Source organism: Lygodium microphyllum, chromosome 14, assembly GCF_053477565.2.
Source record: "Lygodium microphyllum isolate KBCC chromosome 14, Lygodium_microphyllum_v1.1.10, whole genome shotgun sequence".
Lineage (NCBI taxonomy): Eukaryota > Viridiplantae > Streptophyta > Polypodiopsida > Schizaeales > Lygodiaceae > Lygodium > Lygodium microphyllum.
This window is the reverse complement of record NC_141148.1, coordinates 41487030-41505237: the sequence shown is the minus strand read 5'-3', so window position 1 is coordinate 41505237 and position 18208 is coordinate 41487030. Positions and strand designations below refer to the sequence as shown.

The 18208-nt window shown below is 45.7% G+C and overlaps 1 protein-coding gene across 5 annotated transcripts in view; it reads right to left on the bottom strand.

Moving 5' to 3' along the window:
• LOC148025533 (putative peptide/nitrate transporter At3g43790) overlaps positions 1–18208 on the bottom strand; it is a 292616-nt gene that overhangs the window by 38200 nt on the left and 236208 nt on the right. For all 5 annotated transcript variants that reach the window (XM_087692714.1, XM_087692713.1, XM_087692715.1 and 2 more), the window contains exons 10-12: positions 17735–17956; positions 17569–17656; positions 17283–17368 (exon numbers count right to left, since the gene is read on the bottom strand). In XM_087692714.1, the coding sequence (XP_087548840.1) occupies positions 17283–17368; positions 17569–17656; positions 17735–17956 (396 nt within the window). The remainder of the gene's footprint in view (positions 1–17282; positions 17369–17568; positions 17657–17734; positions 17957–18208) is intronic.

Genomic DNA, 18208 nt, shown 5'->3' with positions numbered 1-18208 from the left:
TGCTGAAATCTAATCAGCATGTGTCCCTATAAGCAAGAGATCATCAACATAAAGACAAATGATCAACATGGATCCCCCCTCTTTACATACGTAAAGGGTAGACTCAGATGAGCTCTTAATGAGCCCTTGGCTAAGCAAGAAAGCATCTATCTTTGCATACCAAGCTCTAGGAGCTTGTTTCAAATCATACAAAGCTTTTTTCAGCTTGCATACCAAGTGTTCCAAGCCCTCAACTGCAAATCCAATGGGCTGCTATACATATACTTCCTCATGAAGTTCCCCATGTAAAAATGCAGTTTTAGTATCCAATTGATGCATAGTCCATCCATAATGAGCAGCCAAAGCAACCATAGACCTTATGGTCATCATACGGGAGGTAGGAGCAAATGTCTCCTCATAGTCAATGCATTTTTTCTGTGCATAGCCTTTAGCTACAAGCCTTGCCTTGTATTTGTCAATGGATCCATCTGCATTCCGTTTCAGCTTGTAGACCCATTTTGTTCCATGGCTTTCTTCCCAAATGGCAAAGACACCAAATCCCATGTTTGATTCTTAGTGATAGAATCCAATTCAGCTTTCATTGTTGCCATCCAATGTACACTCTGTTGTGCATCCTCAAAATATTCAAGCTCCTCTTCATCGAAGGTGCCTGCTGCCATAACAAACTCCACGGTATGTGCAGTATCATGCATACGAGCTTGCCTTCTAGTACGACCAGCCATGAGTGCATCCAAATGACTATCTTTCATAGTCTGTAAATACCATCTAGGCATTTGTCTTGCCTCCTGACTATTCATAAGCTCTTGCTGAATTTTAGTTTCAGCACTTTGTTGAATATTCAAATCAGCCAATGGCTGATTTTCTGCATTTTCGAAAGGAGTAGCTGGCTGAACATTGAGTTCACTTGCTGAAACTCCAGCTGAATCACCAAATGTAATGGGCAGCAGCCCTTCAAATACATCACGGGCAGCCTGATATGTATCTAAACCAGCCAGGGACAATTCTGATTTTTCATCAAATAGTACATCCCTATTGACAAACACCTTTTTAGAAACAGGATCATAGAGTCTGTAGCCTTTGCTCTCACTGCTATATCCCATAAAAATGCATTTGACAGCCTTGTTATCCCATAAAACTGTGCGGCAAGCTCTTTGCCTTCAGCATACATCTGGCCATCTCCATGAGTGACCGATTCTTTCTCTCTGCAACCCCATTTTGCTGTGGAGTATAAGCAGTAGTGTACTGATGGACAATGCCCTTCTGCTTTAAAAAAGAATTCAGCATAGAGGACATGTATTCCCCCCCTCGGTCCGAACGGAGAGTCTTAATTTTACAACCAGACTAGTTTTCAACAAGTGCAATAAAAGCCAAGAATGCATCATACACTTCTGACTTTTTGACCATAGAGTAGACCCAGCATAATCATGTAAAGTCATCAATAAAAGTCACAAAATAGTAACATCCTCCCAATGACTTTGTCTGCATAGGTCCACATACATGTGAATGCACTAACTGCAACCTGGCTGTTGCTCTAAAAGCAACATCACAGGGCAATGAGAAACGATGCATTTTCCCCAAAATACATCTTTCGCACAAGTGCTCAGGAGGTCTCTCTAGTAGAGGTAATCTATCTAGCATCTGCATACGCTGTAAGAGCATCAGGCTGCCAAAGTTCACATGCTCCATCCTGGCATGCCATAACTCTGCCTGTAGCATAGCAGGAGTAAGAGTGGATGCCCAGTACGCTGACTGATCAACTGAAAGAGCATCCAACTCTTATAACCCATGACATAAAGTGCCAGTCAAGTCCAAAGTCATGTGTTCTTTGTCTCTCACCATGCATCGGTCATCATCAAATGTGACCTGCAATCCACAACGTGCCAAAGAAGAGATAGAAAGCAAATTTTTCTTTATGCCTGGCACAAATAAAGCATCCTGTAGGCGGAAAATAGAGCCATCAATGGCTGTGAGCACAATCTCCCCAATAGCTCTAATAGGGTATGATGCATTGTTGGCACACTGTACAGACTTGCCAACTGGAGTTGCATGAACAGATGCAAATAAATCTTTGCAAGATGTAATATGCCTAGAAGCACCACTGTCAAAAAACCAAGTGCCTGCATCCTTAGTAGAGCTGAATGCTCGATCTGGCCAAGAGGTGTCATAACTCCATGTGTAAAAACAATAGTCCCTGTCTGCAACAAAGACGCAGACTCAGTAGCAGTGGTAGGAGCATCAGAAACAGACATTTCTGATTCCTTTTTCTTCTCTTTGGCAATGCGCTTTCACTCAGTAATATAGTGGCCTGGCTTCTTACAGTAATGGCATTTACCCTTTTTGGCTTGTGTGTCCCCTTGTTTTTTGTTTGCCTGGGATGTGCCAAAAGTTCCAAAACTCTGCGGAGCATTCTTCACTTGGCTGCCTTTGCCCTTTTGTCCAGCCATAAAACCTAGGCTATAGCATCCACACCACTATTCCTCCGTGTTTGCTCCTCCTCTAGAAGCAAACTGACTAATTGAAGAAAAGTGATTGGCTGCGCGGCAATCCTCATTGTGAGGTTTAAGGCCGTATGAAAAGCCAAGTAAAAAGGAGGTAATGAGTTCAAAGTGGTGGATATCATCTGTGCATCCGAATAGTACTCATCAACATTCATGAGTTGCTCTCGCAAGTTCTGAATTTTGTTCAAGTGATCCTGAATAGAATCACCTTCATCCATTTTCAATGTCTCTAGCTCTTTCTTTAAGAAAGAAATGCAAGTTTCATTCTTGCCTGCAAACATCTGCTCCAAAGTTAGCCAAGTTTCTCGTGAAGAAGCTGCTGAATGAATGTAGGGGATGATTGACCGTTGAATTGCCAATGCAATCACCGACAAAGCTTGTGCATCGAAATTTATCTGGAATGAAAGGATAAAGAAAAATTAAAAAAAAATACATGACGGGCTGTCGTTGACGTGGCACAGCAGCACATGGAAGATAGGAGGCGTCAAATGCGGCACTGAACAGAGGCACCTTGCTGGCGTGACGAACAACAAACGGCCTGCTGGCGTGACGAACAGCACATGGCGAAGTGTTCTGACGACAAACGGGCTGTCTGGCGGCACACGACTGACGCTGACGACTGCTGACGGGCTGTCTGGCAGCACGCCTTGACGACTGACGGGCTGTTTGGCAGGACGCCCTAAGGACTGACCACAGACGCAGGTAACTGAAGACTGGCAGGGCACGCGTGACGAGTAGGGTACTGACGGTGCAGGCAAAAGAGCAGGGCGTCTCTTGAAGGTTGAGGCTGGACCTGAGCAGAGAGTCCCGAATGCTGAACGGAGCTGAGCTAAACAGAGCCAATGCTGCTCTGATACCAAATGTGAGAGTGGAGGTAGGATCGAAGCTCAGCACAGAAAACAGTAGACAGTAGAGAGTGAAACACGACACCCAATGCAATAGACTGAAAAGAGTGTAAACTGAAAGTACAAGGTACAACCCTTAAACCTTAGGGTTGTAGGTGTTGGGTATCTCACACGCCTTACTTACGCCTACGCTCATATGGGAGTGTGCGGGTGATCACTAGGACACTGGGGCACTTTTTACTCTCGGTAGGAGAGGTTTTTTCCCCCAGATTATGTGTACTATTTTGTATGTGCTTGTGGTGCACACTTACGGGCACTTACTGTGTTCGGGTGTGAACAGCCCCTTATAACTCTAAGGTATAAGGGTTATCATTTGTACTTTCAGTTAACACACTATTCAGTACTATTGCATTGGGTGTCGTGCTCAACTCTGTCTCTCACTCTCACACTGTCTACTGCACTTCAGCTGCACCTCGATCCTCTCCCATCTGACATTTGGTATCAGAGCTCGGCTCAGAGCAGTCTTCAGTCTGCAGTCTGCAGCCCCCGCCAGTTCTGCCCCAGCCGCCTGTTCCTGCTCAGTCCGTCAGCGCGCAGCACCAGACGACTCCTCTGCCCAGCGTGCAGCTCCAACAATCAGCGCGCCACCTGTACCTGCGTGCTGCCACTTCTGCCCAGCGAGTCCTCTGCCCTGTGTCTGCCCAGAGTGCCCCTTCGCCCAGTCCTGCCTGCGCAGCCTCCCTGCGCTGAGCTAGCCTGTGCCGTCAGCTCCAGCTGCCAGCGCGACACCTGTCTCCACCACCCAGTCCTGGGTACCGCCTCCTCTGCCCAGCGCGCGCCCAGTCCTGCCTGCGCGTGTCACTGGACCTGCACGCCTGTACCTGTGCGTCAGTCCGACTGTACCCAGCAGTCATTATCTCGGGAATCGTGCCCGTCGTCAACACGCAGAGGTAACATTCTGCACTTTTCTTTTACACAGGAGTTCGTGCAACAGGTTCAGGTTCAGCATTGGGAAACGTGCTGAACAGCAGGTTCAGTTTTCAGCATTGGGAAACGTGCTGTGTCTGTCTATGACACATTGAATGCACATTTTGGGGCTTTTGTAACAGACATTTGTGACAGAAATTTTGGGCAGAAAATTTTGGGGCTTTTGATGTTTTAGTGCTGCTGAGCACTAATTGCACCTTGGGAAGCGTGCATCAGTGACAGTTTTTTTTGACAGAGTACCCTTTGCACATTAATTGCAGACTTGTGTTTGCTGCAATTTCTGGAAATTTGCAGATTTCCAGCCCGTACTGCATTGACATTGCTCTATTACCTTTTGGGAAATAATGGCAAATCAGGGAGGAGATGTATTCACCTATGTGTCCAAGGAAGACCGATTGGATGGGAACAATTATTCCCTTTGGTCTTTCATGATGAAGAATGTATTAGTGGCCAAAAATTTGTGGGATTATGTCAGTGGAGAGGAAGCACGACCGGGAGTTGTGGCTCCCGCTACTCCTCCTCCAGGAGGACGTGCAAGAGGGCAACCTCAGCCCCCTCCACCTCACCCCGCTCAGCCACTTCCCCCAAGAACTGCAGCTCAGAAAACTTGGGATACACGGGATGCACAGGCTATGTCGCTGATTGCATTGGCAGTTCAGCGTTCTATCATTCCTCATATTCGTTCAGCAGCTTCTTCACAAGAAGCTTGGTTGATATTGGAGCAGATGTTTGCAGGAAAGAACGAGACTCGCATCTCTTTCTTGAAGAAAGAGCTAGAGACTCTAAAGATGAATGAGGGTGATTCTATGCAGGATCATCTCAACAAAATTCAGGACTTGCGGGAGCAACTCATGAATGTGGATGAGTACTACTCAGATGCGCAGCTGATTTCTACGATATTGAATTCACTGCCTCCCTCTTACTTGGCTTTTCATACTGCCTTGAACCTCACTATGAGGATTTCGAAAGAGCCCATCACTTTCATTCAGCTTGTCAGTTTGCTTCTAGAGGAGGAACAAACTAGACGGAACAGTGGTGTGGATGGTATAGCCTCTGAGCAGGCTTTATGTCAAGGCAGAAGGGTAAAAACAGCCAAGGGAAAAATGCTTCGCAGAGTTCTGGTAGTAGTAACACTTCACAGACAAGTCAGAAACAGGGGGGCACGCAAGCCAAGAAAGGAAAATGCCATTACTGCAAGAAGCCTGGCCACTACATCACTGAGTGCAGGAAGCACATCGCCAAAGAGAAGAAGAAGGAGTCAGGGATGTCTGTTTCTGCAGCTCCTTCCACTGCTAGTGAGTCCGCGTCCTTTGTTGCAGACAGGGACTATTGTTTTTACACTTGCAGTTATGATGTCTCTTGGGCTGATAGAGCATTTAGCTCTACAGAAGATGCTGACACTTGGTTCTTTGACAGTGGTGCTTCACGGCATATCACATCTCGTAGAGATTTGTTTGCTTCTCTTGGTGCACCTCCCGTTGGGAAGTCTGTTCAGTGTGCTAATAATGCATCATACCCTGTTCGTGGTATTGGGGAGATTCAGCTTACAGCCATTGATGGCTCTATTCTCCGCCTACAGGATGCTTTGTATGTGCCTGGCATTAAGAAGAATCTGCTTTCCATTTCTTCTATGGCACGTTGTGGTTTGCAGGTCACCTTTGATGATGACCGTTGCATGGTCCGTGACAAGGAACACATGACATTGGTCTTGACAGGTTCTCTGTGTCATGGGTTATATGAGTTGGATGCTCTTTCGGTAGATCAGTCTGCATATTTGACATCCACTCTTACTCCTGCTATGTTAGAGGCAGAGTTATGGCATGCTCGTTTGGGGCATGTAAACTATGGCAGCTTGATGCTATTACAGCGTACTCAGATGTTGGATGGATTACCTCTCTTGGAGAGACCTCCTGAGCATTTATGCGAGGGTTGCATTTTGGGGAAAATGCATCGTTTCTCTTTTCCCCGTGATGTTGCTTTTAGAGCAACAGCCAGATTGCAGCTTGTGCATTCGGATGTTTGTGGGCCCATGCAGACACAGTCATTGGGTGGTTGTTACTATTTTGTAACATTTATTGATGACTTTACACGTTTGTGCTAGGTCTACTGCTTGAAAAAGAAGTCAGAAGTGTATGATGCATTTTTGGCTTTTAGTGCACTTGTGGAAACTCAGTCTGGTTGCAAGATTAAGACTCTCCGTTCGGACCGAGGGGGGGAATACATGTCCTCTATGCTGAATTCTTATTTGCAGCAGAAGGGCATTATCCATCAGTACACTACTGGATATACTCCACAGCAGAATGGGGTAGCAGAGAGGAAAAATCGGTCACTCATGGAGATGGCCAGATGTATGCTGAAGGCAAAGAGTTTGCCTCATAGTTTTTGGATGGAAGCCGTCATGTGCGCTTGCCACATTTTGAACAGATGCCCTACCAAGGCCTTGAAAACTGTCACACCTTTTGAGGCTTGGCACAGCCGCAAACCTTCTGTTGGCTACTTCCGTACTTTTGGGTGTCTTGCATATGCCCATATTCCACAGGTACTTCGAAAGAAGTTGGACAACAAGGCTGTAAAATGCATCTTTATGGGATATAGCAGCGAAAGCAAAGGCTACAGACTCTATGATCCCGTGACCAAGAAGGTTTTTGTCAGCAGGGATGTTGTATTTGATGAAAAATCAGAATTATCCTTGGCTGGTTTTGATACATATCAGGCTGCCCGTGATGTCTTTGAAGGGCTGCTGCCCATCACATTTGGTGATTCAGCTGGTACTTCAGCAAATGAACCTAATGTTCAGCCAGCTGCTCCTATGGAACATGCAGTAAATCAGCACATTGCTGAAACTGAAATTCAGCAGGAACTTGTACACAGTCAGGAAGCAAGACAGGTGCCTAGATGGTACACGCAGACTATGAGAGATAGTCATTTGGAAACACCCTTGGCTGGTCGTACTCGAAGGCAAACTCGACTGCATGATTCAGCACATTCCATGGAGTTGGTTATGGCAGCATGTACTCATGATAATGAGGAGCTTGAATGTTTTGAGGATGCACGACATAGTGTGCATTGGATGGCAGCCATGCAAGCTGAATTGGATTCTATTCATAAGAATCATACTTGGGATTTGGTGTCTTTGCCAGTTGGCAAGCGTGCCATTGGTACGAAATGGGTCTACAAATTGAAAAGGAATGCAGATGGATCCATAGATAAGTACAAGGCACGGCTGGTAGCTAAAGGCTACGCACAGAAAAAGGGCATTGACTATGAGGAGACCTTTGCTCCTACCTCCCGTATGACGACCATTCGGTCTATGATTGCCTTGGCTGCACATTTTGGTTGGAAAGTGCATCAGCTGGATATAAAGACTGCATTCTTACATGGGGAACTTCAGGAAGAAGTGTATGTACAGCAGCCCATTGGTTTTGCAGTTGAAGGCTCAGAAAATTTAGTATGCAAGCTGAAAAAAGCTCTATATGGTTTGAAACAAGCTCCACGAGCTTGGTACGCAAAGATAGATGCCTTCTTGCTTAGTCAGGGGTTTGTAAACAGCCCATCTGAGTCTACCCTTTATGTACATAAAGAGGGGGGATCCATGCTGATTTTGTGTCTATATGTAGACGACCTTTTGCTCACTGGAACACGTGCTGATCAGATTTCAGCATTCAAAAATAATTTACAGCAAACTTTTGACATGTCTGACTTGGGTATTTTGCACTATTACTTGGGCATCCAGTTTGTACATGATGCTAGAGGCATTGGATTATGTCAGTCAAGGTACATTGGGCAACTTCTTGAGAAGTTTGGCTTACAGGATTGCAAGCCAGTTTGTACACCCATGGAACCTGGGCTCAAACTGTCATTACATGATGACAGTGATTTGTTTGATATCCATACTTATGCTCCAGCAGTGGGATGTCTCATCTATCTATGCCACACTCGGCCAGACATACAGTTTGCCGTTTCAGTTTTGAGCAGGTACATGCATCGGCCTCGTATGTCGCATTGGCAAGCTGTGAAGCGTGTGTTTCGTTACTTGCAGGGTACTAGAGCTCTTGGATTGCTTTATGCCAAGGGGGGACCACTGCAGTTACATGCTTACAGTGACTCTGATTGGGCTGGTGATTTTGATACTCGTCACTCCACTAGTGGCAATTGTTTCTTTCTTGGCTCGTCATGCATTTCTTGGCTTAGCAAGAAACAATCCACTGTTGCCACGTCGTCATGTGAAGCTGAGTACAAGGCAGCCTTCACTACTGCAGTTGAGTGCGTATGGCTTAGACGCTTACTTGCTGATTTGGATGTATCTGTTACGGAGCCTACTCCTTTATATACTGACAGTCAGAGTGCCATTGCAGTGGCACGGAACCCTGTGTTTCATGCTCGCACGAAACACATAGAGATTCACTACCACTTTGTCAGAGAGAGGCTACATGCAGGTGATATCAGCCTTGTCTACTGTCCTACCACCAGCAATGTGGCAGACATCTTCACCAAAGCTCTTCCACGAGACAAATTTGAAGCATTTCGCGATGCTTTGAATTTGACGCCCTTTGGTGGCGGATGATCCTTGTACACTTGATCACTCTTCACTCCAGGGTGGTTTGTTGGGTATCTCACACGCCTTACTTACGCTTACGCTCATATGGGAGTGTGCGGGTGATCACTAGGACACTGGGGCACTTTTTACTCTCGGTAGGAGAGGTTTTTTCCCCCAGATTATGTGTACTATTTTGTATGTGCTTGTGGTGCACACTTACGGGCACTTACTGTGTTCGGGTGTGAACAGCCCCTTATAACTCTAAGGTATAAGGGTTATCATTTGTACTTTCAGTTAACACACTATTCAGTACTATTGCATTGGGTGTCGTGCTCAACTCTGTCTCTCACTCTCACACTGTCTACTGCACTTCAGCTGCACCTCGATCCTCTCCCATCTGACAGTAGGGGGGTGTTCACACCTGAACACGGTAAGTGCCCGTAAGTGTGTGTCATAAGCACATACGAAATAATACCATAAGTCTGGGGGAAAAAACCTCTCCTACCAAGAGTAAAAAGTGCCCCAGTGTCCTACTGATCACCGGCACTCCGATGTGAGCATAGGCATAAGTGAGGCGTGAGTGAAATACCCAACAGCCACCTATAGGGGGGTGTTTGTTGGTAAAAACCTAGCGGCCCATACCTCCCCGGGCTCTATCAGCTCTTGAATCGGGGAAGCAAGCCACTCTTGAGGTATTGTTGCCTCTATCTCCCTTCTCCTCAGCTCCACTCCTCTTTGGTAGCCTGATACTCATGGTAGCACCTCCTCGTCCACCATCCTGTACACCTCCCACCATGTCTTAATGGTATGAGCCGGGCCAGCTTCCCAACCAGCCCATTGGATGTGGGGGCGCTCGCCAATCTATGCCCCTTCTCGATCTCTGACCAGGGGGTTCCAGATCACCGGCTATCTCCTCTTGGCAGCTTGGGGGGCTCTGGATTAGGACCTCATGGAGGCCCTGCCACACAGGGAGTAAGCTGTGTAGGAAAGGTGATCTGGGGGAGGGGTGATCTGGGCTGACGTGAAGATCCATCTCAGGGACGGCCTCCACTCATCGCCAAGCCTCGGTCTACAATCCTAAAGACCCTCCTGCAATAGGACCTTTAAGGTATGCTCTCTTGGTGTGAGGCTGTGGACAACTAGCTTACCCAAGAGGGCCATACTCTGATACTCTGGGTCTATGATCCCAAGCCCTCCCTCAAACCGATGCCGTATGATGGTTGCCTATACCACCTTGGCCTTGGAATCCCTGGAGCTGTCTGACCCGAACCAAAGGAAGTTCCGCACTAGGCAGCGAAGTGGCACTACACAAGGTGAGGAGAAGCACCAACACAAGGCAACGTACCAGGCCGTCGCTAGGAGGACCTGGTTAACCACCAAGACTTGGCCTGTTAGTGAGAGGCGAGCCGTGCTCCAGTAGGTCAGCTTCCTCCAAATAGAATCGAGGATTGGGAGAAACTGTTGGGTGGGAGTGATGTCGAGTCCCACCTAGAACCCTAGGTAATGGACGGTCTGCCCTCTGCTCACCCATCTGAATCCTAGGTGGATGCCCCACTCCGTGCTAGAGTTCGGGTCTGTGAGGAAACCAACCAACTTTCGCCAGTTTATTTTTTCTCCCAATGCGAAGCAGAGCACCTCAAGAGCCAACCTCACTCTCTCCAGCATCAACTCATCGTCCTCTATATAGAGTACTGTATCATCTGCATACTCTGAGTCTAACAACTCAGTCTCCTCTCTCACTGGAAGTTGGAGACCATGTAATCCGCTCACACGACCTGATGAAGTGAGATATCGCCTCTGCAAAGAGTAGGAACAGGTACAAGACCAGGGGGCAGCCCTGCCGGACCGATCTCTCCAGCAGAAACTTCTCCCCTTACCTACCACCTATGAGAACCTTGTTGGTGGCCGATCTGTAAAGTGCAGAAACTCCACGAATCCAAGCTTGGGGCAAACCCAACCTCACCATGGTGCCCTCTAGGAAATCCCAGTCCACCCTGTCATAAGCTTTCTTGAAATCCAAGAGTAGTACAGCCAGTCTCTTGCCATTGTGGTGAGCCCACTTTGTTGTCTCAAAGAAGGTGAATACATTGTCTCGGATGCTTCTATCCTGGACAAAGCCTGTATGTGTGTCATGGATGATATCTGGAAGCATGGGGCATAGTCACCTACCAATCATCTTTGCCAGTGCCTTATAGGCCATTGACAATAAGGTGATCGGTCTCCACTGGGAAAGCTCCAACCAGTCAACCCCTTTGGGGAGAAGATTGATAAGGCCTGCCGAGAGACTCCATGGCATCTATCCTGAAGTGAAGATCTCCTGGAAGGCCATGGGGTCCTTCACCACCTCCCAGTAGGTAGTGAAGAAGGCCTTAGAGAGGCCATCCTCTACCCGAGCGTTTCTACCCGTCCTGTGTATGGTAAGCCTCATCTAGTTTCTTCTCTATGAAGGGAGCTAGGAGGGAGCGTCCCATCTCCTCTGTGACGAGGGACAAGATGTGATCCTAGACCTACTGTCTACATCGCTATCCTCTCGCTGAGGCTGTCTCCTGTTGGAAAAGGTGTATGTTGTAGTCGGTGGCAATTTCCATCACCTCGTCTGGGCAAGAAGGAGTCCTCCCATACTGATCTCGAAGGTTGCGTATCTGCTCTCTTGATGTGCGAGGCTAGTGCACCTCGAAAAACTCCCTGCACATCGTGTCCCCTTTCCATGCCTAGAAAGCTGCTGAGGTGTGGAAAGAGAACTCCGAGTGCTTGTCCTCTAGGCCAGCAATGACTGCTCGCGCGCGCATCTCCTGTGCGTGGAGGGTGGGATCCCCTAGTGCATCCTGTAATAATCTCTACGTGGCTGCAAGGTCCCGACGGAGTACTCTCTCCTCCTCCTAGCTCTGCTCCCTGGCCTGTATGGCTGCCTCTTTAGCACATACTACTCGACTCAGCTAGGACCTCCGCAACCTCCTTTGTGATCTGGTCCCTCCTACCCTACTCCCTGGTCCAAATCTGCTTAGTCTGTCTCATCACCTCCTCCCTCCTATAGATGGAGTTTGGGATCGGACACGATCGTGTGTCTAGGGCGGATGCTAGGAGATCAAGTGTTAGGAGAACCGGGCAATGATCGGACAACGTGGTGCCCGCCAACTGCCCAATCTGGCCTCCGCGAGAGAATTCCCACACTCCCACATAAAACCTGTCCAACTGCTCCAACAAGACCCCACCTAGCCGCTCGTAGCCCCAAGAGAAATCCAGCAACCTCTCTCTCTTGTGGAAGGCAGGGTCTCTCCATGCATCACGTGCTCCTACTGCTAGTAGGAAGACCTCCCATGCCTCCTGCTCCTCCCCAGCCATGCCCTGGTAGTTTCTACCTTTGCCGTGCTGGTCCTCTAAAGCCTCCAGGTCGTTGAAGTCTCCTCCAATGATCCAGGAGTCCACCTCTGGGAGTCCATCCGCGATCTCCACCCAGAACTTGCTGTGTGCCCTAATCTCCGTAGGGACATAGACATTGAGGACTTCAAGGCATGAGTCCCCAATATCTAGTCTGATCCATAGAACCCTCCCTGCCACTAGCATTCCATGGTCTCGTACACAGGCGGTGAGACTCGGGCCAATAGAGGTGCATACGCCTCCACTCCTACAGTGGGCACCTATGGCATGCTCCCATTAAGTGTGCGAGCTGCCTGGGAGTGCCTTCCCTACCCACTGGGCCTAGGTGGGAGTGAGCTTGTGCTCCTGTAGAAGTAAGATGTCGACACATAGCACAGTTAGACATACAAGAGGCGACTTCGGATCTAGGAGGTTAGGCCCTTGGACAATGTGGATTGGGATCCTAGAGAGTGGTTCTAACTTGTTTAAGTAGTCGCACAGAAGGCAATGACCTTCTTTGGTTCCATAGCCCGGATTGGTGGATACATCTTGATGCAAAATGACATGAATTGGGTCTAATCATATGGCAAACATTGGGCAAAGCATAGTATCACAAAAGCTTTCCATTGAACCTTCTCACCACACCTCTAAGATACTTGGGATGGAGGAGATTCTCCTACTTCCTATGGCTTGCGGTGCACTAGGGTTTGGCAATGGGTAGTTGGTTGGTCCAGATACAACAAGATGGAGTCTACAAGCACTAGCCATAGTAGCACTGAGAGACTCTAAAGCATTACCAATGGTTATGCTATATAGCACAACTTGTATCGAGAGAGATGTGTTAACCACCTCCATTGAGCAATGCCTAGCGAGGGGAGTTTTGATTAGCAATCACTCAACCAAGGCCGCCACCTGCTATATGAAGAAAAGATGCAAGATACGATCTTCATCACTAAGGCTGGTTCATGTGCGATGGTGGACTTGGAGGCCTTGCCCAAACCCCAACTACGTGAGTCAACTGCACAAGAGCTAATGGGAGCTCATCCAAAGCCTCAAAAGGTGGCATGGCTAGAAGGCATGCAACTACAGGATTTTCAATGCAAGATCCTCTCAGTGTATGTCACCTTGGCAGGGCTTTGGTCATCCATCATTCATGCCCTCCTTGGTTGTTGCAAGTAGTTACAAGGAGAGTCTCCACACTGACATAACCTTCAACAACAATTTCTTCACACTTAGGGTGACCATGTTCTTTACTTTATGGGATGGCCACACTCGGTGGTGCAAAACTCCACCATGGCTTCTATTCCCCCATCCCTCTCAGATTGCTTTGAGGGTTATATAGATATAAGTAGATATCAATTTGTAGAAATTTTCGCATACTTTGCTGACCATTTGTACTTCATTGTACTCTTCTTCTAACTAATACAGCCAGCCACACCTTTTTTCGCCAAGAAAAAAGGATGGACTTCCACAAGTGAAACAATTAATATCTTAAAATGTGGCCTAGATCCACCAAAACAAATAATTATAATTAGTAAGATGGCATGATCATTGAAGTTTGCTCAAATTCCATCTATAGGCTGAAAGTTTAGAATGCACGCATTTTCTTGCAAGAGTCTTAAATATGGATTATGATATTGTTTTAACTTGTATATGGAGAGAGCTTTAATTTGACATGGTGTTCCCTATATTTTAATAGATATCTTAATTTTTGGAGCCTCATTTTGGCTTTAAAAAGGATGATATTCTCAATAGTAAGTTCATGCCTCAACAATTTACCCCTCAATTTGGTTGGTTCTATTCTTGATAGTTTTCATGCACAGAAGGAAAGCCTTAAGGAAACAGGTGTCAAGGCGCTTGTCATTCAAGCTTCCAAGTGTCTTTCCACTTCTCCAATTCGTAGCTTGTGGTTTGACATCTTTTCTTGTGTGCTGCTCCACTTTCCTCCTTGCTCTTGAGACTACTTTTTCCTCTAAAAAGTGCTCTCCCTCTAATTCTATCTACATCAAGTTTCTTTGTTGTACTTGTACAACAGCTGAAGATAGTCTCCAAGTTTATCACAGTATCTCCATCATCATTTCCTGTTTATCACGCAGAGGTAAATTACACCCTACAAGATTGATTATCGTGGAGTACCTAGTAACAAAAAGTCAAGGAAAATGACTCAACCTTAGTTCTGTGGACCGTCTCCACATCTTCATCATCAAGTTTCCTGATTTCTCTCTTGTTTCATTGCTATTTTTCATAGTAGCAAATCTGTAAATGCATGTTAACACTTGACACATCTCTAGTTCGTCCACTTCGGGATTATGAAGGAAGCCCTGTGGTGGATTCCTCATCAGGCGTGAAGAAAGGCTGATTTACCCTCTCTTCTGTTCAGATTGTAAAAAATTTTAAAATTGCCTGTTTGCTACATGGAAGTTGTATGCTGTGAGCATGTGTGCATTTGTACATTTTTGCATCATCTGTGGGAGTGAATAATTAACTTTCCTCCACTCTCTTGAGAATAAAATGGCCACCCTGCTTGATCGTTTGACCATGCCCACTCTCCATGTGCTCCCTCTAAAGTCCAACTGCCATTGAGACCATGGTATGTGCTGCAGTGCCCTCCTTAAATTTTGATGTGGGAAAAGCCCTCTAAGAGTGCCCTTTGGAACAGATGTTCAAGAAACAGAGCTATGATACTAGAGGTGTAAGGAAATCCTTGAATAATATATAGAACTTGTATGCTGTAAGCACTTCATAGCAGGGATGATATGGGACCTAGGAAACGGATTCTGCATAAGCATGCCAAATTGAGGATGTAGGTGATCGTAGCTCAATCATCAATCGGCCTAGAAGTGTCCTTTGAATTGATGCTCAAGAATAGTTAATACAATCCTGAATATTGTTGGATCTTATCCTTGTGTCTTAGAACACGTTAAGTTTGACTGTTGAACTTAGCACTTGGAGAATTTTCCTAACTTATTTACTGAGAGGATGTTGTCATGATTAAAGCCTTGGAGGAAAGCCACCCTGAGGTAAAGTATACACAATACAAAGAAAGCCCTGTAGAGAGCAACAAAGTACATCATAAAATATAATGGTTGAGTGAGCAACCAATGTAGTGAGCTACAGCCTTAGAATACATGAGAAGCTAGGTGCTGGAATCTCTTCTCCTCATCCATTCAGAACCACTTTGTAGCCTCTCTCATCCCCCACAGAGAGTGAATGATCTTTATCCAAATTTGAGAAAGAGTCTGGCGGAAACATCCTAAAGGTCAATCAGCTAGCTACATTCTGCAGTCCAAATGAACAAAGCAATGCTGTTAGCAATCAGCTTCCATCTATCACAGTGTCCATGATTCCACTATGCATGCGAGTAATCTGGAGTGGGGATCCTGCTCAAATGTTGACCAATGATGAGAAGAGTGTGGCTCTCATGAAAATCTTCATGTCCACATGATCAGCCTCTATCTGTGAGCCAAGCTACTACCACCCAAGTTGCTATCATAGTCTCTGTTGTGCATCTAGATCTCCTATAGTAGCTCCTAAAAATCAAATCAGTCTACCACTGAGAAAGTGGCCTGCATCAAGAATCTCCCCCCAAGAAAGATGGGGCCTCTGTCTAAGAGTGTGGCTAGACTATGATGATCTCATTTAGTGATTGAAGAGAAGAGGTTATCTATTTGCCCTGCTTCCATGCACATGGCAAGATCTTTGGTAGGTAGTGAGATCCAAAGGGATAAGCCACTTACTTGCTATACTCTCTACTACCCATATGAGTAGACATACTGTGTGTAGGGGTAGTGGTCTTCTGAACCTCCCTTCCTTGCTCACCTTGAAGTAAAAGACTACCGAGGTGCCCAAAGTTTCCTCTTCTTCTTGCAGTAGAAGCTCAGGTATTCAGTCTTTCTGAGACTGTGCTCACAGTTTCTGTCCTCTTCTCTTCATCTGTGATCAGTGGTAATTGATGAAGACCAGATGAAACAAGTCTCCAAGCTCTCTGATGATGGAAGCTGCAAATCTAACCTCAAAAATCCTCCCTATGTCTTTAGACTTGATCTCCTAAAAAATCCAATTTATGCCAGGTGGCCATGGTCCTCCGCATATAACTGCAATACATTGTAACCTCCATAATAATAGTTTCTTGCCATGCTCCTTACCTGGAAGAAGATCCCTCGCAATGATCTTAACCAATAAGGCTCTTCTTTAGCTATCTAGGTATATGATGGCCAAAATCCTCTAGATTTAGGCTGAATAATAACATCCCAAGCCACCTTTGCCCTGGCAAAGCTTCCATCTCCTCCTGACCAGATAAAATTCCTAATGAGGTGCTTCACCAAGCCAATACATGACCTAGAGAATGCCTCAATAGGAAGTGATACACCACTTGGTCGTGGGAAGAGACTGATTGGCAAACCACCACTCTCCTTGCTAAAGCAAACCCCATGGAGCTCTAATAAAGAAGCGGCTGCCTGATCTTCAAGAGAAGAGGTGCCAACTGCGATTCTGAAGTAATACTAATTCCCACATGAAATCCGTGATCCTGCAGGGAATCCAAGTGAATTCCTCATGATCCAGTCAAATTGTCTAGTGTCACATGCCCAAAACCATAAGATTTGTGCCAATTGATTAGAGCACCAAATGCTCTACTAAGGTCTCCTAGGCTGCAACGAAGGCTCTAAAGTTGATCTCATCCCCATCTAAATATCAGAAAATAACTTTATTCCGTAACTAATAGGTTTGTTTGTTAGCGTATTCACATGCAAATTCAAGTTCCTGTATCCACTACATTTTACTAAATTCTGCAGCCTTTTCCTAGTCAGCCATCGTTAAAGTCTATGTTCTTTGTATGAATATCTCATAACCAATTCTGTTAAGGGTTTTGTTTCCATTTAGTCAGATCTTCGCTAAGGAAATTGTTGCATTTAAATAAATGTGCTCTTCTGTGAAGCTCAGCAAACATATCCACACTTTCCCATTATCTATCACAGTGAAAAATAATGGGGTATATGAGTTGCTAAGGTAAAGATTCTTCACCAACTCAACAGGAGATAATAGAAGTTCGGAACTTACTCTTGGCACCTGAGCACAGCAAACAGCTCCTAATTTTCTGGCCAATGATGGGAATAGTAACAGCTGAAATAGGAGCATTGCAGCTCCTTCAAAACATTGAATCCAAGGTCAATATACAAAATGAAACCCAAAGAAGACAATAAACTCATTGAAAAGTGATCTGTTGAGATTGAGTTAAGTTACTTACAGAAAGAAAGGCTAAGTCATGTTCATACAAGTACAGATTTATCTATGCTATACACTCAAGCATTCACCATGGCAAGACATTTAAGATGCTTCATCATACCAGAAACAGAAAGTACATCACCAACTTCAGAAGAAGTGAAGTCTAGTCCTCCATATACCTTAGGGCTAACAGCCCACAAAGAAAAGATCTGTGAACATCATGTGGCCAGAATGAGAAATATTCTTTCATTCTCAGATAAAGATCTTAAAAGAATGCTAATAGCAACCTCTGTGTAAGCCATATCATGTAAACCCCAAAGACAGTATGCTAATATTGCAGCCAATGCTCCCCAGTTCTTCCAAAGTGGTCTTCTCATCAGTTGACTTTCAGTTCTACTAGGTGTCCCTACATGCTCAACTGCACATTTTCCTTCAGAATGAGGAGTTTCATCATCAACTTCTGCATGAACTTTAGAATTCCCATCAGTTCCATGATTGTGAAGGCTTTCCTGTTGATAAGACAGCCATAAGCTCAGACTTTGTATTCTACTTTGCAAGACCAAGTGATTGGTCTCAAAAAGGGAACTACCCTTTCTTTTTGCAAAACTTCAATTTAATTATAAGAAAGAAAATTTAAATATCTTTGCCAAAAAGTAGCCTTTGATGCTGCAGTTCACAGATAGTGTCAAACATTCAGAAAGAGAATATGCTCAGAATGATGCATGCACCCAGTTGTAAGAAAATGGTTCTTGCTGAAATAA